The following is a 25,170-nucleotide window of genomic DNA, read 5'->3' as shown; positions in this document are numbered from 1 at the left end:
AGATGTATCTGGAGGAAATACCTGGCTCAATAGGTGCAGCATGCATCATTAAATTAAGGAACATTCTTCTGAGAAATCCTGGGTGTGAAGAAAGTGTCTGCTATTATTCAGGGGGAGAAGTCCAATGGTGGATTCTACTGGGGACCAAGACCAATTGTCTCAATGAAATATACACCATTACCTGTTGTGCTGTATAGAGCTCAGCCTGCAAAATGTACTGAGGGATAATAGAAAATGTTTCATTCTCAAAAGCTTACAAATGTGGTTAATGGCATACTACAATACCAAAATGTAATGTAACATCTCTGGTCAGTTATAACGTTTGTTCAAGGATTGTGGTCGCACACAAATAGGCCTACTTATCTCAAGCATGTGTTTTTATGCTAGCAACACATGAGGAGATTTTTTTCAGTGAAAGACTTTTCATTAAGAATTACAAAAAGAGAAAATAATTGTAGCAGTGGTAAATACTTAATTGTTTATGCATTTTTGACTATGATGTTAGAATAGTTAGTTGTTTATTTACTTCAAAGAATGAGAATAGCTGTGTCAAAATTATAGTAAAATTTTCTATGTTAACTTTAATGTTCATTGTATTTTTCATTCAAAGACTCCGAAATGGCTAAAATAGTTTGTTTAAATCTACAAATAGCTATTCCAAGAAAACAAAAGGGCTAAAATCCATTTTGTAAAAATCTAAATATCTGAGCCTTATTTATAAGCGATGAGCCAGGTGGGAATGCACAGTTGATTTATAGTTTGATCAAATGTTCTTCAGAAGATCAGGTCAGAACATTTATAATAGAAAAAGTGCTTATAGTGCTGAATATTTTGGACTGTAACAGTACCTACCCTCCTTTCCTTTATTCATTAAGAATCAATTAATTGTTTATGTTAAATAGTTTCTATTTAAAAAACTAAAAAAAGCTACTTTGTATTATTCTGTTTTATTTGGTTTGACTTAGTAATTTTGTGAACTGATGTTTACTGAACTTCATCAGTACAAATCTTTCACACAGGGTGTCTCAAAAAGAATGACCCGGTTTTAAATAGAATTATATATTAGGAAGAAGGGCTTAACACTAACAAATTGCATACTAAATTACTCAGGAAAGACAGAAGTTTATAAAAATCCATCATAAATGTTCAATATATCCTCCATTGGCTGCACAGACGACATCTAGCCGATAGCTGAATTCATCCGAAACTGAGCTTAAGGTGTCTTCCGTCACTGAAGCTACAGCAGCTGATATTCTGGTTTTTAGTTCATCAATGATATGAGGTATGGGAGGAATGTAAACACATTGTTTAACATAGGCCCACAAGAAGAAATCACGTGGTGTTAAGTAAGGGAACCTAGGAGGCCAAGAGTGTAAAGCCTGGTCTCATGGTCCTGTATGCCCTTTCCAACATTGAGTTACGTTGGCATTGAGGAAACTGCGCACATTGTTGTGCCAGTACAGTGGTGCTCCATCTTGCTGATAGATGAAATTGTCAGAGTCAAGTTGTGGATTGAGCCAGTCCATAGCATTGCAAGACATGATTGTCCTGTATGGTTTCTTCCTCAAAAAAGTAGGGTCCATAAACCACAAAAAACAGTCACTTTTGATGAATCATGTTCGTGTTCGATTGTTTCATGAGGATTTTCGAGCCCCCATATACAGGGTGTTAAAAAAGGTACGGCCAAACTTTCAAGAAACATTCCTCACACGCAAATAAAGAAAAGATGTTATGTGGACATGTGTCCAGAAACGCTTAATTTCCATGTTAGAGCTCATTTTAGTTTCGTCAGTATGTACTGTATTTCCTCGATTCACCGCCAGTTGGCCCAATTGAAGGAACGTGATGTTGACTTCGGTGCTTGTGTTGACATGCGACTCATTGCTCTACAGTACTAGCATCAAGCACATCAGTATGTAGCATCAACACGTTAATGTTCATCACGAACGTGGTTTTGCAGTCAGTACAATGTTTACAAATGCAGAGTTGGCAGATCCCCATTTGATGTATGGATTAGCATGGGGCAATAGCCGTGGCGCCGTACGTTTGTATCGAGACAAATTTCCAGAACGAAGGTGTCCCGACAGGAGGACGTTCGAAGCAATTGATGGGCGCCTTAGGGAGCACGGAACATTTCAGCCTATGACTCGCGACCGGGGAAGACCTAGAACGACGAGGACACCTGCAATGGACGAGGCAGTTCTTCGTGCAGTTGACGATAACCCTAATGTCAGCGTCAGAGAAGTTGCTGCTGTACAAGGTAACGTTGACCACGTCACTGTACATCAAGCGCTGTTTCAGTTACCTAGTAACATTTGTCTCAATATTATTACAAGTTAAAATCGGGTCATTCTTTTTGGGGCATCCTGTATTATTCAAGTTATTCTTTACCTCAGGGATTCAAAAATATTAACATATTTCCTACACTAAATTTTAGTAGGGTATATTGCTGCTTGGATAAATATATTCTGTAAATGAAGTACGTTCAAAATGTAATAGTAATTTCTGTTTTTCTGAAAGGATATTTATTTATTCATCAACATTATGGCTTGGTTCAAATGGCTCTGAGCACTATGGGACTCAACTGCTGAGGTCATTAGTCCCCTAGAACTTAGAACTAGTTAAACCTAACTAACCTAAGGACATCACACACATCCATGCCCGACGCAGGATTCGAACCTGCGACCGTGCGGTCGCTCGGTTCCAGACTGAAGCGCCTAGAACCGCTCGGTCACGCCGGCCGGCAATTCACTTTTTGTTGTGATGTTCAGCTCCTTCTGTTTTTATCTCATCAGTGGTGGCAAAACGACGGCATTTTCGTGGTTGTCTTTAGCTCCAGGAATAGAAAGAAGTCGCAGGAGGCCATGTCCATCGAATACGGTGGCTTAGGCAACGTAACGGTTTTGCTTTTTGCCAAAAAATCATGAACAAGCATTGAGGTGCAAGTGGGAGCATTAGCATGCTGAAATTTCCACGAGTGATTTTGCCACAATTTTCTTCGAACTGCTTCAAACAAACGGCACATAACTTCCAGGTAGTATCCCCTATTGACTGTATGACGTAAAGCAGGAACTCATAATGCACTATCCCGTTGTAATCGAAGAAAACAGTGAGAAGTAACTTCACATGTGATCGAACTTGAATTTTTTTCGGTCTTGGCTCTTTAGGCAGTTTTCGTTTGGACGATTGTGCCTGTTTTCGACGTCATACCTATATGTCCATGTTTCCTCACCTGTTACAACTTTCTTTAGAAGTTGTGGATCATTGCTGACTTCTTTCAGCAGTTACTGGGGGATATCTACGTGGTGTCGGTTTTGACCGAAATCAACAATTTCGGAACAAACTTTGTTGCCACACGTTTCACGCCGAAAATACATAAAAAAATTGCTTGCCCTGAGCCAAAGAGTATGACATCACCAGCAACCTCTTTGATGTCGATTTTCCTGATCCATTTTCTTTACCTCTACAACATTGTTGTCAATAAATGATGTACTAGGGCGTTGAGGGAGTCGTCATCTTCAACGTGTTCTCGACCTTCTTTTAAACGATTATACCACTTGTAAATTCTTGTCTTACTCACAGTAGATTCGCCAAAAGACACAGTCAGTATTTCGAAAGCAGTGCTGCGCTTTCTTAAGTTTTTCAAGCAAAATTTAACGCAGATTCTCTGAGCCATCTTTTTGGAAGTAAAAATTCACAGAGCAGTCGAAAACACGTATAACCTTTCCAACTGTCAACAGTTAACTAAATACTGGTCGCACAGTTTTAGTACGCTCCACTCTGGTCGGCAGAAATCGGTTGACTTCGTTCCATTCAGGAATGTTTACGTTTGTTGCCAACAACAGGTACCGTTGTGAATACTGTGTTTATCCGTGTGCATTGTTGCGCGAAGTGAGTGATATTATTTATAGAAATGAGCGTCTCGCTATAAACTTTAGTGTCACTTCTGTGACACATTGATTCATTACAACTGCTGCTCTGGGAAAAGGAGGCAGTACTTGTCTCAGCAACCAACGTGCGGCGAGCCGATCACGAGCTCCCGTTCCCAACATCGTCTGCCCAGGGTCAAGTAAAAGTTTGCAATCAGCACTCAGAACAGCTGAAAATGCAAACATACATTAGGAAAAGATGTACCAACATGACAAAAAATTCAAAATCGGATGTATAAATCTCACAAAATTAAAAAAAGTTGCCATTACTTTTTGATCACACCTCGTAGTGATGGAATGAATATGGTACCATTGGAGCTAAGTAATTCACAAATTTTCAATGGAAATAACCTTTCTTGTGTAGCATCAAATTTCTTACACTTTGCACTGTCGAAAGGCATAAGTATCAAAAAAAATCTGCAAAACTTTAGTATTCAACATAATAATTTTAATTTTACAACATTTTTAGAAATCATAGGCATAATAGTACATGGTTCTAATGGTCAACTTAATAAGACCACCAACTGGACACTTATTTCCACTATGGCTCCGTATAAATGGCAAAAACGCGGTTTTTATTGGTAGATGTGTTGTTCTATGGTATGGGTGAGGTATATGGAACAAAAAATAACACTGGGTGCGAAGTACACACGATACCTTATTGCTCATAAGCTCACAGGTTACAAAGAACATCTGACATCTTAACAAGCTAAACTCCGATTGCCACAGCCCGAGAGTTCACATCACTCGATGCTGCCAAGGTTAGTAATGTGACTCTTGCCTCTGTGCAGCGATATAGCTCATAAATGACCCCATAGACGTTTATAATTATCAACGTTTAACCAAGAACTATCTCCCCCTTGCCCTTCCCACCTTCAATAGGACGTTCGTTGAGCACAGGTATGCAACTATATGGGAAAACATTTTTTATCTACAGGTTGTTACAAACAGGTACGGCCAAACTTTTAGGAAACATTCCTCACACACAAAGAAAGAAAATATGTTATGTGGACATGTGTCCAGAAACGCTTACTTTCCATGTTAGAGCTCATTTTATTACTTCTCTTCAAATCACATTAATCATGGAATGGAAACACACGCCAACAGAACGTACCAGCGTGACTTCAAACACTTTGTTACAGGAAATGTTCAAAATGTCCTCCATTAGCGAGGATCCATGCATCCACCCTCCATCGCATGGAATCCCTGATCCACTGATGCAGCCCTGGAGAATGGCGTATTGTATCACAGCCGTCCACAATACGAGCACGAAGAGTCTCTACATTTGGTACCGGGGTTGCGTAGACAAGAGCTTTCAAATGCCCCCTAAATGAAAGTCAAGAGGTCCATGGAGGCCATGGAATTGGTCCGCCTCTACCAATCCATCGGCCACTGAATCTATTGTTGGTGGTGGTGGTTAGTGTTTAACGTCCCGTCGACAACGAGGTCATTAGAGATGGAGCGCAAGCTCGGATTAGGGAAGGATTGGGAAGGAAATCGGCCGTGCCCTTTCAAAGGAACCATCCCGGCATTTGCCTGAAACGATTTAGGGAAATCACGGAAAACCTAAATCAGGATGGCTGGAGACGGGATTGAACCGTCGTCCTCCTGAATGCGAGTCCAGTGTGCTAAGAATCAGTTGTTGAGAAGCGTACGAACACTTTGACTGAAATGTGCAGGAGCTCCATCGAGCATGAACCACATGTTGTGTCATACTTGTCAAGGCACATGTTCTAGCAGCACAGGTAGAGTATCCCGTATGAAATCATGATAACGTGCTCCATTGAGCATAGGTGGAAGATCATGGGGCCCAATCAAGACATCACCAACAATGCCGGCCCAAACGTTCACAGAAAATCTGTGTTTATGACGTGATTGCACAATTCCGTGCGGATTCTCGTCAGTCCACACATGTTGATTGTAAAAATTTACAATTTGATCACGTTGGAATGAAGCCTCATCCGTGAAGAGAACATTTGCACTGAAATGAAGATTGACACATTGTTGGATGAACCATTTGCAGAAGTGTACCCATGGAGGCCAATCAGCTGCTGAAACTGCCTGCACACGCTGCACATGGTACGGAAACAACTGGTTCTCCCGTAGCACTCTCCATACAGTGACGTGGTCAACGTTACCTTGTACAGCAGCAACTTCTCTGACGCTGACATTAGGGTTATCGTCAACTGCACGAAGAACTGCCTCGTCCATTGCAGGTGTCTTCGTCGTTCTAGGTCTTCCCCAGTCGCGAGTCATAGGCTGGAAAGTTCCATGCTCCCTAAGATGCCCATCAATTGCTTCGAACGTCTTCCTGTCGGGCACCTTCATTCTGGAAATCTGTCTCGATACAAACGTACCACGCCACGGCTATTGCCCCATGCTAATCCATACATCAAATGGGCATCTGCCAACTCTGCATTTGTAAACATTGCACTGACTGCAAAACCACGTTTGTGATGAACACTAACGTGTTGATGCTACGTACTGATGTGCTTGATGCTAGTACTGTAGAGCAATGAGTCGCATGTGAACACAAGCACCAAAGTCAACATTACCTTCCTTCAATTGTGCCAACTGGTGGTGAATCGAGGAAGTACAGTACATACTGACGAAACTAAAATGAGCTCTAACATAGAAATTAAGCATTTCTGGACACAAGTCCTCATAACATCTTTTTTTTATTTGTGTGGTGTGAACAATGTTTCCTGAAAGTTTGGCCGTACCTTTTTGTAACACCCTGTATACAATGTATACTTAAAAAAATGTTTAATGTGATACAATGTTTTACCAGTTAAATGTATACATGGTGTTGCCAGATGAATGGTCAATATTCAGGGATGTGATAGGAACGATCATTCAGCCCAGAGATATCTAAGAAACATTGGCTCTAAAATGTGTAATGTAAGAGTTATGACCACTTTTTCAGTGGAAGTGATGTGTTTCACAGCAGCAAAGATGAGCAAGTACCCATAACTCTTAAGATATGCACTTTAGAGCCCATGTTTATTGGTCATATTTTTCCATTTTTGGTCCATACTGCCACCTCTCAAAATAAGGAAAGCAAAGAACTTGCAGCAGAAGAGATGTGTTTCACAGTATCAAAAATGAAGTAGTGCTCATATCAAGGACTGGGACTTCCATCAGCTTTATCATTCCTCTAAAATGTCTATACAGATAAATTATCTCCTTAACAGCTCCTGTTGCAGCTACCAGATCTGCTTTTGTTGTAGATGTGGCATTCATTGCCTGTCTTTGGCTGAGCCAGGAGATAGCTCTACCTACATGTCCAGTTTTGTTGCAACCTCCAGGGTGTATATCACTGTAGCAATATAATATGCCTCTGCATAAGTTTGGTTGATATATTATGCCTATGGCACACGTACCAGCTGCATACTGCAGTACTCACTTTAGTCTTACAACGTCTTCTGTTGGTGACAAGTCAGGAGTTTGAGGCAGAAAGCTAACATTGTAAACCAGGTCAGATCTTGTTCCAAGTGTCAGATACATCAGTACTCCAGCTGTTTGTTGATAGGAAAAGTTGCACTTTCTTTCTGCTGGTAATGTATCTGGTTCCTTTAAAATCGGTGTTGAGACAGGTTTGCACTCTTGAAAACTGAAACACTCCTGAGTCTTCTTTGCATAGTCTTGTTGGCTTATCTTGATTACACACCATCATCAACGTGTTTTATCTCAAGTCTGAGAAAATATGATGCTGGTTTCACAGTGGTCTTGAATCCAGCCTTCAGCTCATCAAAAAACTTTCTGGCATCCTGCTGATCACTGGCTATAACTAAACAATCACATACATGAAGAGCAACTAAGTGTTTCTTGTCACCTTCTTTTCTGATATGTAAGCAAGGACCTGCATCACTTGAACAGAAATCTGCTTACAAAAGAAAAGCTCCAAAACATTACTTCAACATCTTGGCGCTTGCTTAAGTCCACACAAACTTCAGCTTAATTTGAGGACTCTGTGTCATCATTGTACCTTTCTGACTGTTGCGTATATACTACATCTTCTAGTTCTCTGCACACAAACACTGTATAATTATCAGACTCTAAGAGATGTGTCTTCTCAGTTTCAGCAATTCTTAACATTGAACAAATTGTGCTCAGCTTAGCTACTGACAGAAGTTTTCACTGTAATCTACACCATAGCAGTGATGAAACCCCTTGATGAGAGTATTTGGCAACACTTATCTCAGGTTAGTATTTACATGACACACTCATATAGTACAGCTCTTGCTCCTAGTGGTAGAGAAGTTGCATGAGTATGGTTTTGTATTTGTTTCATTAATCTTCTCTTCAGTGAGCCTTACATAGTCATTTAGCCATGAAAGTTTCATTAATGTTGAATAATTTCACAGCTGTCGATGAGGCTGGATGAAGAGGTCCTCTTCTGTGGTATTGGCACTGTCCTCTTCAGTCTCTGATTCTTCAGACTCTTCTTTGCTGAAATTTGCCTCATCATCTTCTTGAGCTGCATACTTTTCCTGATTGCCTTGCTCAAACATCTTGCAAAGTTAACTTGACTTGTTCTTCACAACTTGCACACTTCTCGTGCCTGCTGAATGTGACTTCTTTTTTTTTTTTTTTTTTCTCTCACTCAAATTCTGTAATGCTCATCTTCATCGTACCCCATGAGATAATACTTGATAGCTTTCTTATCCATTTTCTATTTTCTTTAAACTGGGATGTGAGCATATCATGTACAGCCTATATACATAAATGTTTTATTCTCTGCTTCTTGCCTGACTCAAAAGGACTGATTTCCTTCTGCAGATGATTTTCAGTTTAATTTAGAATGCACACTGATGCTCTGACCAAGTCTGCCAACATGACTGCTGAAAAATTAGCGTTTTTTATTTGAGTACTTGAAGGTGTTTGCTTTTCAACTATACTTTGCATCTCATGCTAACTTCCAACATTTTGCTGTGATATGTAGAGTGCTGTCAACCTCTGAGTAACACCTTCTACCTGCATATGACCTGAACTTCCTTACTGTCGAATTCTCCACCATGGCCACTTAACAGCTCTTTGACTATATGAGTCAGCATTTCTGAATATTGAGGAATGTATTTCAAAGCGTCCTCAACTTCAGATTTTTGCCTTATGATATAGCAATACCAAAATTTGTGTACCTCTTTTGGAAAACAACCATATAGTGTGAATTTTATCCATAATGTAGAAAAATTTCCGCTACCAGTCACAATAAAAGATTATTTATTTGTCACATGACCATTTTTGGGCTTGTGCCCATCCTCAGGTGTTTATACGTTCATGTACATGTGTATATTGCTGGAGATTGCTGTATAAATATTGTGTTTATACTGTGATCTCCAGCAATGTAAACATGTACATAAATGTATAAACACCTGAGGATGGGCACAAGCCCGAAACCAGTTGTGTGACAAATAAATAATCCTTTATTGTGACTGGTAATGGAAATTTTCCTATACCCTACAACCATATATCTCTCCTTCAGAACAGTTTCATTACAAGTCCACATACATTAGCTGACATCAGGTCAATTGAGTTGGTTGACTTCTCTCTCTCTCTCTCTCTCTCTCTCTCTCTCTCTCTCTCCCTCCCTCCCTCCCTCCCTCCCTCCCTCCCTCCCACCCTCCCTCCCTCCCTCCCTTCAGAGTACATGAAATTGAGGCTAGAGCTACATACTTGTTTCTTGTTTGAACTTCACATCCTCAAAGTTTCCTCCCAGCATTTTCTTCATGCAGCTGATGCCAATTCCTCAAGCTAAATGACAGTTCACTCGTTCGAGGCTAACTGTACCTGTGCTAAGCAATGCTGGTGTGTAGGCCCCAAGGAACATTCTCGTATAGAGAATCATGCATTCAACTTCTCAGTATTAAGATTACCAGCTGCTATGGAAGGCATCATATCTACATGCTATACATATGTTCTTCAACGTACCTCAGTGAAAATTTCTATTTATTGTCAATATTGTTAAAAGAAAATTTGCTACTCAGTGTACAGTGGACATGCTGAGTTGCAGGTAGTCAGAACAAAAAGACTGTCACAAATACAACTTTTGGCTAGTAAGGCCTTCGTCAAAATTAGATAACAAACACACTCATACACACCCACACAAACACAACTCACACACACGACTGCAGTGTCAGGCAACTGAGACCACACTGCGAGCATGATGGGAGTGGTGACTGGGTGGGGGTAAGGAGGAGGCTGGGGGGGAGGGATGTAGGGTAGGACTGGCAGCCAGTGACGTGCTGTAGGGGAGCATGCAGGGATGAGGTGGAAGGAGGGTAGGGCAGCAGCTATGTGCAGTTGGGAGGTTAGACGGAGGGCAACAGAGAGGTGGAAAGTTGGGGGGGGGGGGGGGGGGATAGTGGAAAAGGAGAGAAGTAAAAAGACTGGGTGCAATGGAGGAATGAGGGCTGTGTAGTGCTGTTCCCATACTAGCACTACACAGTGCTCATTCCTCCATCACACCCAGTCTTTTTACTTCTCTCCTCTTCTGCTATCCTCCCCACCTCTCTGCTGCTGTCTGTCTAACCTCCCGACCTCACATAGCTGTCCTACCATCTTTCCACCTCATCCCTGCATGCTCACTAACAGCACTTCACTGTCCAACGCACTTACCCTACATCCCTCCCCCTCCCCACCCCAGCCTCCTCCTTGCCCCCACCCAGTAGCCACACCCATCATGCATTGGTGCTGCTGCTTGCAGTGTGGCCTCAATTGCCTGAGACTGCAGCCGTGTGTGCGAGTTGCATTTGTGTGTGTGTGTGTGTATTGTTGACAAAGATCTTAATGGCCAAAAGCCATAATTGTGGGAATCTTTTTGTTGTGGCTATCTGCGACTCATCATTTCCGCTATATGGCAAGTAGCAACTTTCTTTCTCTAATACTGTTACATTCCATCCTGGATTTTCCATTGTTTGATTTGAGGACAGTTTTGTCTTTTATGTTGAGCATGTGCTGGTAGTAGAGATGTGCACTCTTATCATAGTTCAAATGATCTGCTGCTTGCAAGTAGAGAATCATTTCTTCAGCACACTTGATGTGCAGGTTTCAATACCCCATCGATTCATCTTTAATGGCATTTTTCTGCAAGGTAGACATGCAGGAGAACTGAATCCAAGGCATAGTGGTAGAGTCACTAAAGAAGTCTTGCATTCTGTAACAAGAAACTGGCTCAACCCACTGTTGGGGGAGGGTTCTTGTGATTGATGAAAAATTGAGCATTAGAGGTATGTACCTTATGCTTTTAAAAGTTTAGGATTAAAGTTGTAATCTTAAATAAAAACTGCACCTCTTGCTATATTTTTGTTAATTTGAGCAACCTGCCGTTTCATTGAAACTCTGTATTTTGGTAAGCATGTCTTGCAGAAATAGAGGAAATTTAACACTCTTTGAGAAAATGATTTTTGTTAACAGCTGTAGAAAAAAAAAAGATTATATACAAAAAACTGAAAAAGTACCAAAGTTTCATGATTTTTTGGTTCTCCTTCAGTTAGGACAGGGTTCTAGACACTGAAAACTTGCATTCTACACAACAAATTAGAAGTTTAGAAAAATTGGACCTTCCACTGTGAGTAGTTGTTGAGACTATAAGGGATATTACACCATTCTTCCACTGTGTTGCATGTACATCAGTGAAAATGAGTTACAATGTTCAGATCTGATCTAATGACAGGGGCACATTTTTGGATAGTACCAGTAGCTAATAACAGTGAGAATATGAAACAGTATTTTCTGTTTCAGTCTGTAAGAAGCTTTCTTCAATATGTTTTTACATCATGTGAACTATTGTATGTTGATAGGTAGCCTACTATACAGACTCCGGGGTGTCGACACAGATGGAGACTCCCTTACTTTCGGTGTACGTGAACAACTGGACAGCGACATTCTCAGGATAGAGAATTTTGCTGGCAACCAGGCCAGTATCTACCTCAGGAAGCCCCTTGACAGGGAGGTTTGTAGTCACCAAGCGCATATGTTTGTTGTTTCCCATTCCTTTGGTTTACTTACTTATTTATTCATTATTGCCTTCTAGACTATGTATTTGTGTGAACACAGTTATCTGTTATCTGGATGCACATAATCAATTCAACATTGTGAGAAGCAGAAACTCACACAGTAGTTTTGTCATGACACCATTATTTCACTCTTCATCATGAATTAAATGCTGCTCATGATTTGCTAAGTCATAGGAATCATATTCTTAAAACTGAAAGTAAAAGTGAATTCAAGTCAAATTTTTGTGTCACACAGGAGAAGGAGGAGTACACTCTTGTCCTTACTTTGACTGATGGCCACTTGGGTGATGGGAACTATGTCACTCAAAGTTTATTCATTTTGGTTGAAGATATCAATGACAACGAACCAGTTTTTAAACCATATCAGCCAACCATCAGTATTGAAGAAAACAGTCCACCTGGAATTATTACAACTGTTGAAGCTACAGATCAGGATGAAGGATCTTACGGGCAGGTGAAGTAAACAATTTGTTACTGAGTAACATGTGATTAAAAATTAAAAAATGGTGTTGGTTTATACCTAACTAATTTAGTTATCATTTTTTGCAGGTTGTCTACCATTTGCAAGAAACTGATGGTGATAATGATGTATTTTCTATCTCTACTGTCAATGGGAAAGGTGTCATCAGACTTTCAGGACATTTAGATTATGAAAGGAAATTTTTGTATCAGCTTAGAGTGCTAGCAACAGACCGAGCAAATAATGAGAAGGTTAGTTTAACTTTCAAGCAATGTAAAGTCCAGGTTGATGTCAGCAATTATGGAAAGGATAGACTGCTACTCGCTGTTAAGGTGACATGTTGAGTTGCAGACAGGCAAAATGAAAAGTTTGTTACACATAAAGCTTTCGGCCAAAGCCTTCACCAGAAAAAAGAAACACATGCATTCACCCAAGCAAGCACATGTCACACACACATGACCACTATCTCTCACTGCTCAGACCAGCAGAAAGTGGAACATGTCAAACGGGAGCAACAATCCATAGTGGAGTGGGAAGGGGTAGGGATAGTAGGGTGTGGGTGTGGGAGAGAAAATAGTGCTGCCTGGCAGAGCAAGCTGGGTCTAGAGGTGGAAGAAAGGGCAACCCGGTGCAGCATCAGGAGACTGTGGGAGAGAGAGGGAAGGGAAAAAAGGAAGCAGAAAGAAGATGAGCAGAGAAGAGGAAAATATCAGTGGATGCATTGGCAGAGAACAATGCACAATGAGGATGGGGACATGATTTGGGAGCAGTTGATAGGACAGAGAGGATAGAAACCATTGGGTGGAGGCTGTGGGGGTAGTAGGTTAATGTAGAAACCCAACAGTTTCTGTCCCCTCTGTCATATCACCTCCTCCCAGATCATGTCCTCACCCTCATTTTTTACTGCTCTCCGTCAATGCACCCACCAATCTTTTCCCCTTGTCTGCTCCTCTCCTTTCAAGTCTTATTTTTCCCTTCCCATCTCTCCTACCCCTACAGCCTTCAGACACTGCACCAGGTAGCATTGTCGGCCACCTCTAGAGTCTGCATGTTCCGCCAGGAAGCACTGTTCCCCCCCCCCCCCCCCCTTCCCACCATACTCTGCTATCCCTCCACCTTCTCTGTTCCACTATGGATTGTTGCTCCCTTTTGATGCATCTAAGTTTCAGCCACACCTGAGCAGCCTGAGATAGTGATCATGTGTGTGTGAGGTGCGCTTGCTTGTGTGAATTCGTGTATGTTTCTCTTTTCTCATGAAGGCTTTGGCCAAAAGTTTAATGTGTAACAGTCTTTCAGCATGACATCTACATTGTGAGTAACAATCTTTCCATAATTGTTAGTCTAACTTTAATCAATTTTTATCAGTGTAATTTTCTCGTTGTACTTTCACATGAATTTTCTTCAACAACTGCAGCTTATTTAAAGCTTAGTTTAGTAAGCATACTATATACTGAATGCTATGTTGCTTCCATGCTATATTGCTTCCATATAGCATTTGTATTACATACATAATGATTAATGTAAGATATTTTATTTAACAAATATTAGATACTGTTGTGCTTATTGTTTTGTAACCACACTGTTTTATTACCGGTGAAATGTAACACTACCGAAGGAAAGACATTTCAAATGAAGTGAAACAGTACAAGACACAAAAATACTTAGCATATTAATTCTGCATCCCTGCTTGTGCTTTGTTTTTCTGTTAAAGATTTTTTTAACAGTTGATCACATACATATCAAGCCTGCATCATACAGTATTTACCAGTAGCAGTTATTCTTCACCATGAATCAGTGTACTTACACAACTGGTATTTATGTAGTGGAGCATAGTGCGATTTTCTAAATCTATCACTTTTTATTTCAGTTTCCAGTGAAATTCCACAGTAAATTACCTGTTGTCTGAAATTACAAGTTCAGTACAGAAATAATAGAGAATATAACTTGAATAAACATGTTTCACGCCAGTTTTATTTAAAAGACAAGACTTAAATAATGACAAGGTACATAATATTGAAATAGGACGTGCAATAGACTGTGTGTAAATTGAAGACAATGAGAAGTGATTTCACACATCAAGTGCAGTGAATGGAATCTCAGTACAGCTGCTGTCATGATACCATAGCTTGGAGGCATTATGTACTTTGTATGAAAGTAGTTAGTGTTGCTACTCACATTCATCTCATTTTAGGTTTTTGATTGCAGCTTTTGTTTTCACTAACTGCCAGAACTTAGTAAAATTCTGTGGTCAACTTGATCAGTGTACAATATCCCGTACTTCATTAATAGTAACTAAACTGTATCCTCCATCAATAAGAATTTAGTGCTATCCTTCTCTCAAGACTTTTAATGCTCCTGCAGAGGAGGGAGGGGGGGAACAACATTAGTAAGTTCAGACAATACCACTCTCCCAAACCAACATAGACCCTACACTGTTTCACACCCAGAGCTGAACTCTCCCAACCTGCTCTTCCACCATGATTTACAAGGAAGCTACCCTCTCCAGTGAATCTGATGGAATCCAGTGAACAATCTCCAGAAAAATTCATTTAATCTAAAGTCTTTGAGATACATTGCTCTTAAATACAGAGTTTCTAATATAAACATAAGTGCTTTGTTCACCATTGCATAGGAACCAACACTGGGGGGCAAGGCTTCAATTGCAGCACATGCTCCAGGCCTCTCCTCATACCGTGGCAGCCAGTATATCAGTTTTAGTCAAACTATATGAGTTAGGAGTGGTTTTGGAAAGAAGCTTAAGTGAATCGATACACCATTTAGCACCCCAAGCTGTTATGTCAGTAATACCTGCGCACAGAGTTGTGATGAACTCAGATGGAAACCTTACAAAGTAATGGTAGTACTTCTCCTGATAAATTCAACTAATGTAGCTTGCTGTCAGTACTGTATTTGGCTACTGCTGTCTGTGCATGATGGAAGTGTTGATAATGAACTGATGTTATACTTGCATATACAGGATTCTAATATCCCTTTCATTATTTTTGTAACATATTGCATATGCAGCAAGCAGCACTTAGTGGCCAAGCCTCTTCAGTTGCTTGTACTACAGCTGCAAGCACAGTATGCTGATGGTGGCCCTACACAGTAATGGATCATTTGTGTTTATCATAGTTTTATTATGTTCTTACATCTTTTGACAGCACCTATCTTGGCTACAAAATTTTTCATGTTCCAATACGAGAGAAGGAAAGTTGCTACTCACCATATAGCAGAGATGCTGAGCTGCAACAGGCACAATAAGATTCACACAATCATAGGTTTTGCCCATTAAGGCCTTTGTCAGCAGTAGACACACATACACACACGCACACACACACTCACGCATTGCACACACATCTGCAGTCTGAGAGAGCTGAAACTACACTATATCCTCACCCACAATTACTTCTCCTTTGAAAGCATTACCTACAACCAAATTCACGGTATGGCTTTGGGCACCCACATGGCACCATCCTATGCTAACCTATTCATGGGCCATCTAGAGGAATCCTTCCTAAAAACCCAGAATCCTAAACCCCTCACCTGGTTCAGATTCATTGATGACATCTTTGCTATCTGGGTCCATTGCTTTTTCTTGTTTAACTTAATGACCTCTCATTTGTTACATTGCCACATGCTAAGTTTGTTTTATTTGCATATGATACGAACATTGCAATAAGAAGCAAGTCAAGTACAGATTTAGAAATGGCTGCTAATCAAATTTTCACTGACATTAATAAATAGTTTAAAGCTAACTCACTCTTAGTAAATTTTTAATGACCCGTTATGTGCAATTCAGTACCTGTAAGAGATTACCTTCCAGAACATATGAAGCCATGCAGATTGAAGAGGTTGACAACGTCAAATTTCTGGGATTACAACTCAATAATAAATTCAGTTGGGTAGGGCATACTACAGAATCATTGAAGCACCTAAACAGATCTGTATTTGCCTGAGAATGGTGTCAGATGTTGAAGATATAAAAAAACTTGCATAATTTGCTCACTTTCATTCTATATGTTATGCAAGATCATATTCTGTAGTAACTTGTCAAACAGAGCAAAAGCTTATAGTGTGCAAAAGCAAGAACATCATATAGGAACCTATTCGAGGAAGTTTGTATTCTAACCACTGCTTCTCAGTATAATTATTTCCTTAATAAAGTTTATTGGAAGTAATACATCCCTATTTCCAACCAATAGCTCAATATATAATATCAAAACCAGGAATAAGAACAATCTACATAAAGAACTAAAATGACTTACATTGGTCCAGAAAGGGGTCCAATATTAAAGAACACACATTTTCAATAAATTGCCAGAAACCATCAAAAACTTGGTTTCAGATAAAGTACAGTTTAAACAGAGTTTGAAAGACTTTTTGATAGGCAACTCCTGCTACTCTGTAGATGAACATCTTAATGGGGATTCTAAAAATGTATGTTATATTTCATTTCTGACAGCACTTGGTCACAAAAGTCAATTTTAGATATTTTCTGGATGATAAATTTATTAGAAGTGCATAACTATATTTCATTGTGACAGTGTATTAATTCTGTAAATATCAGCAGCTCCAGTTTACAGCAATGTGTTCACCTATTTTGATAATCTCCTGACAAATGATCGGGATACTGAATATTATATTCAAATGTTTTATGTTCTTTATGTTAAACTTTCTGATTTGTTCCACACCCAAAGAATCATCTCATTTTTGGGTCTATGGAATGAAAACTGAATCTAATCTATTGTATTTTTCCTTAAAAATGTAGTAAGTTTTGCATTTTACTCTCTTTGGACATACGTTTTAACAGTAGGAGAAATCAATATGATGTTACTAGGGTTAGTTAACAGCTGCTTTTATATCATTGGCCTTATTAATGTTAGTAATAACAACAATAGAGAAAGGATAAATCGCTACTCTCCATGTAGAGGAGGCTTTGGCTCACAGACAGTCACAATGAAAATAAATACTAGAAATATTTCAGTTTTTGGCCAAAGTTGTAGTTCAGAAGTAGAAAATTACACACATTCACACAACAATTCACACTACATCTGAAGTGGGCAGCAATCTATCAGGGGTGGGTGCAGGTGATAATGAAGTGGCATGGGGTGGGGAGGGTGAGGGATAACTATCCCTGCACACGTTAGACAGTCACTATTGGGCCTTAGCACCCAGAGACAGTAGCCATGCATTTATAACAATTTTTTTTAAGAATGTGTGAGTGTGTGTGGCTTTCTTTCTTTTTTTTTACTTCTGATGAAGTACTTTGTCCAAAAGCTGATTTATTTCTAGCATTCTTTTTCATTGTGTGTATATCTACATCTTCATCTACATTTATACTCTGCAAGCCACCCAACGGTGTGTGGCGGAGGGCACTTTACGTGCCACTGTCATTACCTCCCTTTCCTGTTCCAGTCGCGTATGGTTCGCGGGAAGAACGACTGTCTGAAAGCCTCCGTGCGCGCTCTAATCTCTCTAATCTCTCTAATTTTACATTCGTGATCTCCTCGGGAGGTATAAGTAGGGGGAAGCAATATATTCAATACCTCATCCAGAAACGCACCCTTTCGAAACCTGGCGAGCAAGCTACACCGCGATGCAGAGCACCTCTCTTGCAGAGTTTGCCACTTGAGTTTGTTAAACATCTCCGTAATGCTATCACGGTTACCAAATAACCCTGTGACAAAACGCGCCGCTCTTCTTTGGATCTTCTCTATCTCCTCCATCAAACCAATCTGGTACGGATCCCACACTGATGAGCAATACTCAAGTATAGGTCGAACGAGTGTTTTGTAAGCCATCTCCTTTGTTGATGGACTACATTTTCTAAGCACTCTCCCAAAGAATCTCAACCTGGTACCCGCCTTACCAACAATTAATTTTATATGATCATTCCACTTCAAATCGTTCCGCACGCATACTCCCAGATATTTTACAGAAGTAACTGCTACCAGTCTTTGTTCCGCTATCATATAATCATACAATAAAGGATCCTTCTTTCTATGTATTCGCAATACATTACATTTGTCTACGTTAAGGGTCAGTTGCCACTCCCTGCACCAAGTGCCTATCCGCTGCAGATCTTCCTGCATTTCGCTACAATTTTCTAATGCTGCAACTTCTCTGTATACTACAGCATCATCCGCGAAAAGCCGCATGGGACTTCTGACACTATCTACTAGGTCATTTATATATATTGTGAAAAGCAATGGTCCCATAACACTCCCCTGTGGCACGCCAGAGGTTACTTTAACGTCTGTAGACGTCTCTCCATTGATAACAATATGCTGTGCTCTGTTTGCTAAAAACTCTTCAATCCAGCCACACAGCTGGTCTGATATTCCGTAGGCTCTTACTTTGTTTATCAGGCAACAGTGCGGAACTGTATCGAATGCCTTCCGGAAGTCAAGAAAAATAGCATCTACCTGGGAGCCTGTATCTAATATTTTCTGGGTCTCATGAACAAATAAGGCGAGTTGGGTCTCACATGATCGCTGTTTCTGGAATCCATGTTGATTCCTACATAGTAGATTCTGGGTTTCCAAAAACGACATGATACTCGAGCAAAAAACATGTTCTAAAATTCTACAACAGATCGACATCAGAGATATAGGTCTATAGTTTTGCACATCTGCTTGACGACCCTTCTTGAAGACTGGTACTACCTGTGCTCTTTTCCACTCATTTGGAACCTTCCGTTCCTCTAGAGACTTGTGGTACACGGCTGTTAGAAGGGGGCCAAATTCTTTCGCGTACTCTGTGTAGAATCGAATTGGTATCCCGTCAGGTCCAATGGACTTTCCTCTATTGAGTGATTCCAGTTGCTTTTCTATTCCTTGGACACTTATTTCGATGACAGCCATTTTTTCGTTTGTGCGAGGATTTAGAGAAGGAACTGCAGTGCGGTTTTCCTCTGTGAAACAGCTTTGGTTGTTATTCCATCCTACACTTTCCACTGTTTAATATGCATGATAATATGATGTGCAATGAAATGCACATCTTTAGATATGTTGTTTTCATCTGATAGTAGATAATGTAGTTGTATAATCAGTTGATGAATGTAAAACAGATTCATTGATTCATTTTTCTCAATTTTGTTACACTTCTCTGAGGACACTTCTCATAGAATCTGCTATAGATTCATACACTTGCTGTCTGTTATTGCATAATTAATAATATCCATACTTCTGGAATAAAATAAGGTCCACACAGAGTTTTGCTTTAACAAGGAAGTCTCAGTGTTATAAATGTTTGTTGTGGGTATTCAAAATTACAGTGGAACCTCACATAGCAACCGTAGTTTGTTCCATCTTACTCATGGTGTGAAATACTCATTAAATGAAACAATTTATCCCATATAAATTACAATAATGTGTTCCATGCAGAAAAAGTACTAAAAGTTTTATCTTATTCATGGCATTTATTGAAAGAAAATTATACATACAGTATTATGTACTTTATTATCCATGATACATATATAATTCTTGTTTACTAGGAAGATATCTATGGTTGTTTGTTTCTGCCAACAATTCAACACTTGGCAATAATGCAACACAGCATTATTGTCAAATAAATTTGTAACGTGTGCCAGATGTGGGGCATGACCAGTTACTACAGAGTATTATTGTTTCATAATTCATTTCCATATACAATTGTAAACATATACTGTGAAGGGCTTCCAATATTAAAACCTTTCATCAAAATACTTTTTACTCATTTCTTTAAAGAAGTGGCAAGTGACACCTAACAGAGAGTAATTTTAATTTCTTTTTTTTAGGTAAACACAGGGACTGCTGCCATTTTAGTCAAAGTCATCGATATGGAAGATCAGCCACCAGAATTTGTGTATGTGCCACCTGTTACAAGAGTGAGTGAGGATGCTGTAATTGGAACATCTGTCCTTCAAGGTGTGCGTCATTAAATTTTCATGGACAAGAATTTGCTATTATCATTTTCGCACTTTTTCGGTTCTTTAGAGTTACATTAACTTGCACTAAATTGCTAAACTATTGAACTAAAGGTTGAAACTTCTGTCTCTTTTGATACAAACTATTAAAACTAATAACATGGAACTTTTCCCAAGTAACTGACAAACTTCACTTTGCTTTATATGAAAACTAAACAGTTTGCTGGCTCTTAATTCAATAGTACTTCATCTATATATAACTAAACAGTTTGTTGGCTCTTAAGTCAATAGTGCTTCATCTATATATATAACTAAACAGTTTGTTGGCTCTTAAGTCAATAGTACTTCATCTGTATATAACTAAACAGTTTGTTGGCTCTTAAGTCAATAGTACTTCATCTACATCATGGGGAGCAATGAATAATTGTTGAAAATTAGTAAACTTGTAGCAGAAAGTGGTGAGAAAGTTGTCATAGCCTGTCAAGAGTGATGCTTCCATATCCTGGCTCTAGTAGGATCCCATAGTGCTTCAGATACCACAGCAGCAGCACTAGGCATAGTGACTCTTACATCAAAGTGGACCTCAGGTTTGTTCATTGCCCTTGGTTCAGTTTTAATGTAAGCACAACCTTCTCTTCAACTTTACTCCTTCACTTTATTTTGTTTCAGAAAAAGCAAAGTTCATGTCTAGATATGGGTAAGAACTGTGGCCATTTAAAGTTCATGATGAAGGCGTTGGTCTTTGTTCACAAATAGCTGGAAGCCACATGAAACACTATCAGCTGGCTTAAGCTATGTGAACCCACTACCAGCTGGCTTTACACAAATGTTGCAAATTGTAACATTGATGGAATTGCAGGGCAGTATTGCATTGTAAAGGTGCCACAGAGGTTGCCAGCTACTCATTTTGATGATGTGGTCTATGGAGAACCTCAGTCTGGTAATAAATGGTCACCTAACGGTGGCAGTTGGAATATGGCCACATGTAGGGCTGTTTCTTGAGGAAGGTTGTATATGGTTAATGGCTGAAATGCCTGCACTACACCTCTAATGAATCAGTTTGAGGTATCATGTCCTGTTGCTAATGAGACAGAACTGGTAGGTCTTGCCTCTTCTGCTACCTGTTGTGAGGGACAATGTGAAATGGGGGCAATGTTAAATCAGTGGACTTGCACTCAGAAGAATGGCTGTTAAAATTCACATCCGTATTTTGGTTTCCCCTGATTTTCTTAAATTGCTTAAGGCAAAAGGCAGGATTATTCCTTTGAAAGGCGATGACCAACTTCCTTCCCCATGCTTCCCCAATCAAAGCTTGTGCTCCATCTTTAATCACCTCATCGCCAGCATGCCATTAAACAATAATTTTCCTTCTGTGCTGTGAATTACCAGTTCATGGCACAACTTAATTTCCACCCTGCATGGTAGTTGGTGCCAGCACTGGTGGTGCATTCCCATCACAGCAGAGTGCCCATGAAACTGCAATGCCGAGTGCAGCGCCACAGTAAGGCTAGGAGCAGCTGTGAGTAACAGCAGAGAACAGTGTGAGTGAGACAAGGAAGTGGCACCAACTGGAAGCCAACACCAGGGGTGTTGGACAGCAGTGGCAGGTCAAGCCTTCGGTGGGCAGCACCAGTGGTGAGCTGCTCTGGTTAGCTGTCAATTTACAGCATCATTCCAAGAACTGATTGGGGCACTCTGGGTTGAAGCAGATAGAAGGATCTAACCAAGACACTTCACCAATCCTTTGATAAAACCAGCTGCATATTCTTCTACTTATAATAAAGTGCAGATTTGTAATTTTGCCCTACATTGGTCAGGTGTGCACGATACACTGAAAACAGACACTTGGATGGCAGACTACATGTGCAACACAAATGATGATTTTTTTTAGACTGGGAAAAAGCTCTTGTAACTCCCAGCAAGAAAACCAGTATCATTTAAAGCACTTATTTCACAAAACAGACAGCAAACCCAGAGAGTGGGAGTCCAGGTTACTGGTGAATATCTTGAACATGTAACATTGAACAAGTATTTAGGGATAACGATAAGATGTGATATGAAATATGACAAGTAAAATCAGTATTACGGAAGACTTGGACTTGTTGGAAGGATTACTGTGCATCTGTAAAGGAAACTGTTTACAAGACACTAGTGCAACAAATGATGGATTATTACAACTGAAAAAAACTGATGTAGCAGGTTCTATAATTTCAGTAGTTATCACTCTAACACACGCTAATACTACCAAATAATCAACAATGACATTTAACAGCACTAACTTTATTTTGTCACATTCTCTGGGACCATGTTAGCCAAAAATCCTTGATTGTGGACTGAGTCAGTATGTAGTTTACAGAATGCTGACTAGAAAAGTTATGAACAAAAAAAATTTAGAATTAATAAGCCACAAAAATAAATTTTTGAGAGAGTATACTTATAAATAACACATTAGAAAGAAAATTTCTGAACTACTGTGTCGAACTCCTGTACAAAACAGGTGTATGCCACAAAGAAACTTTTCAGCTTAAATTTGAATGCTTGGGATTTATCAGTCAAAATTTTTTTTCAAATATGATGAAGCCTACTGATAATTAATCCTGCTGAATAGTGCATATCTGTTTGTAGAATGCTTGCAGAAGTGTTATTCTAGTGCACACTGTTTCCCAATCTAGTTTCCACAAATGAGTGTTTTAGTTTCTTCTGAATGACTTACTATTGTCAACAACTAATCCCATGATGGATTATATATACAGGGATGACAGAATTAGGATTTTAAGATACCTGAATGACAGCCTTTGTGAAGCTTGCAAACTAACATGGCACATTGGTTTGGTCAACTTTTTCTGGGCTAAGAATATTCTTAGTGAGTGCATAGGGTTGTCCCCCAAAATATAACACCATATAAGGTGACAGAGCAAAATGAATAAAGTAAACAAACCTCTGTGTTTCAGTGGCAGTGGAGATTATTCATTTAGTGAAGGTAGCAGCATTACCTTTCTGTGCAAGATCTTGAACACGCTACTTCCTAAGAAAGCTTTCCATCTACCCTCAGTCCTCAGAATTAAAAATGATCAACATCACTGACTGCCTGACCACCATGGGACAATAATATTTTACGTTTACAAAAGTTCTGTATCAGAGAACAGTGCACTGCATTTTGTTGCAGTTAAGTGTTAATCATATGTACTGACTATTGTATTGGCTACAGCATTTACATTGCCTTCCACATCTCTGACAGTAACACTTGCTTCATCTGCAAAGAGAACCATTTTTTAATCATGTCCTTGTTAGTTCATCACTAATATACACCAAGGACAGAACCCTATGGTGCCCCTCATTTTATGTGACTCCAGTCATATTCAAAACACTTCCCTGTTTGTAGACAATGGAGGAAAACCTTCTGCTTCCTACTTTCCAGATACGGAGTGAACCATTGATGAACTTTTTTCCAAAACCCAAAACATTTCAACTAATGCAAACACTACATGCCCCCAAAAATCAAATCAACAGCTTAACAATTTTAGTGAAGCACGTAATACAGTGGACAACCATAACATACATGGGTGGTATGGTTCCTTCTCATTTTGTAAGTAATCTTGTTATTAGTTTCTTAATCAGTGTTTCACTTTACAGTTAAAGCTGTTGATGGTGATCGAGGAATAAATAACAAAATAAGTTACTCCTTAGAAAAAGGAACTCTTGATGCATTTGCAATTGATTCTGCAACAGGTGTTGTCTATACAAAAGAGAAGCTTGATAGAGAAAGTCCATTAAACAGTAATGGTGCATACATCCTGGAAGTCACTGTAAGTAATAATACATTTGTACCAGAGGTATACCTTAGTCGTTACTTACCTTTCACTTTCTACTGTGTTCACCTATTTTTAAGAGATTTGTGCTAGTGTATGATGTAAACTTTACTGACATCATTTCTGCTTGCTGTTCTTGAGAAACATTTTGCACAGAATTTAAAGAGATTTTCATTTGTCCAATTCTGTTCCTCTCTTTACATATCAGTACTTTTTTAAAAGAAGCTGTGAGATTTCAATAGTGTGTTAGTAACTCATCTATGTACAATGTAAACATAACTACGAGAAGTCACTTATTCAATAATGTAGGAAAATAAATACTTATTAATTAGATCAAAAGTCTAAAAGCTGCTCAGAAAGCAAAAAAGTAATGTAGCAGTGCATATTTCTGTTATTCAGTTTCTTGTCTTCTCCATGACATAAAAGTAACATTTCAAAGATAATACCATATGTGATCACATTTGGGTGTCTGTATGTGTGACTGTGTGTACTTAAAGTAGTAACATGTCTTTGCTGCCACATTTTTCTATGCTCTACACATCAGTCAACTCCAGGAGAATAGTTTCCTTTCTTCACTTTTGTTTACTACATGGATGATAGATGTTTTTTGTATTAGTTTTATGTGATAATACACTGTTTAATATGCCTCCATGCTTAATCCTCAAGGCAGAAGAAGAATCCTCATCAATATCTCCAGCACCTTCAGCTACGACAGAAGTTACAGTGATTGTAACAGATGTTAATGATGAAATACCAACTTTCAGGAGTGAGAAATACATATGTGAAGTAGTTGAAAATGCTCAATCAAACACTCCCGTCACATTCCTTGAAGACAGTGTTCCAGAAGTATATGACCACGATCAGGTAAAGTAACATAAATATCACTGCATCAGAGTAACAACTGCATTCACACATCTCGTGTAGCCAGAAGGCTGCATGTCTGTCTTAATTCCTGTTAAAATTTCTTTATTGCTATTCCTTTAGGTCCAATGGAGATGTTTATCAGGCTTTCCCACAGCCACAAGCTTACTGCTTGTAAACACTTTTA

The 25,170-nt window shown here is 39.3% G+C and overlaps 1 protein-coding gene across 1 annotated transcript in view; it reads left to right on the top strand.

Moving 5' to 3' along the window:
- The window catches only part of LOC124613910 (cadherin-23), a 356,576-nt gene that overhangs the window by 107,540 nt on the left and 223,866 nt on the right, over nucleotides 1–25,170 (top strand). The window contains exons 3-8 of the mRNA XM_047142660.1: nucleotides 11,732–11,883; nucleotides 12,183–12,401; nucleotides 12,497–12,658; nucleotides 20,185–20,314; nucleotides 23,947–24,119; nucleotides 24,789–24,986. Of these exons, the coding sequence (XP_046998616.1) occupies nucleotides 11,732–11,883; nucleotides 12,183–12,401; nucleotides 12,497–12,658; nucleotides 20,185–20,314; nucleotides 23,947–24,119; nucleotides 24,789–24,986 (1,034 nt within the window). The remainder of the gene's footprint in view (nucleotides 1–11,731; nucleotides 11,884–12,182; nucleotides 12,402–12,496; nucleotides 12,659–20,184; nucleotides 20,315–23,946; nucleotides 24,120–24,788; nucleotides 24,987–25,170) is intronic.

This window comes from Schistocerca americana, chromosome 4 (genome assembly GCF_021461395.2).
Source record: "Schistocerca americana isolate TAMUIC-IGC-003095 chromosome 4, iqSchAmer2.1, whole genome shotgun sequence".
Lineage (NCBI taxonomy): Eukaryota > Metazoa > Arthropoda > Insecta > Orthoptera > Acrididae > Schistocerca > Schistocerca americana.
This window is presented reverse-complemented; position numbering and strand designations above follow the sequence as displayed.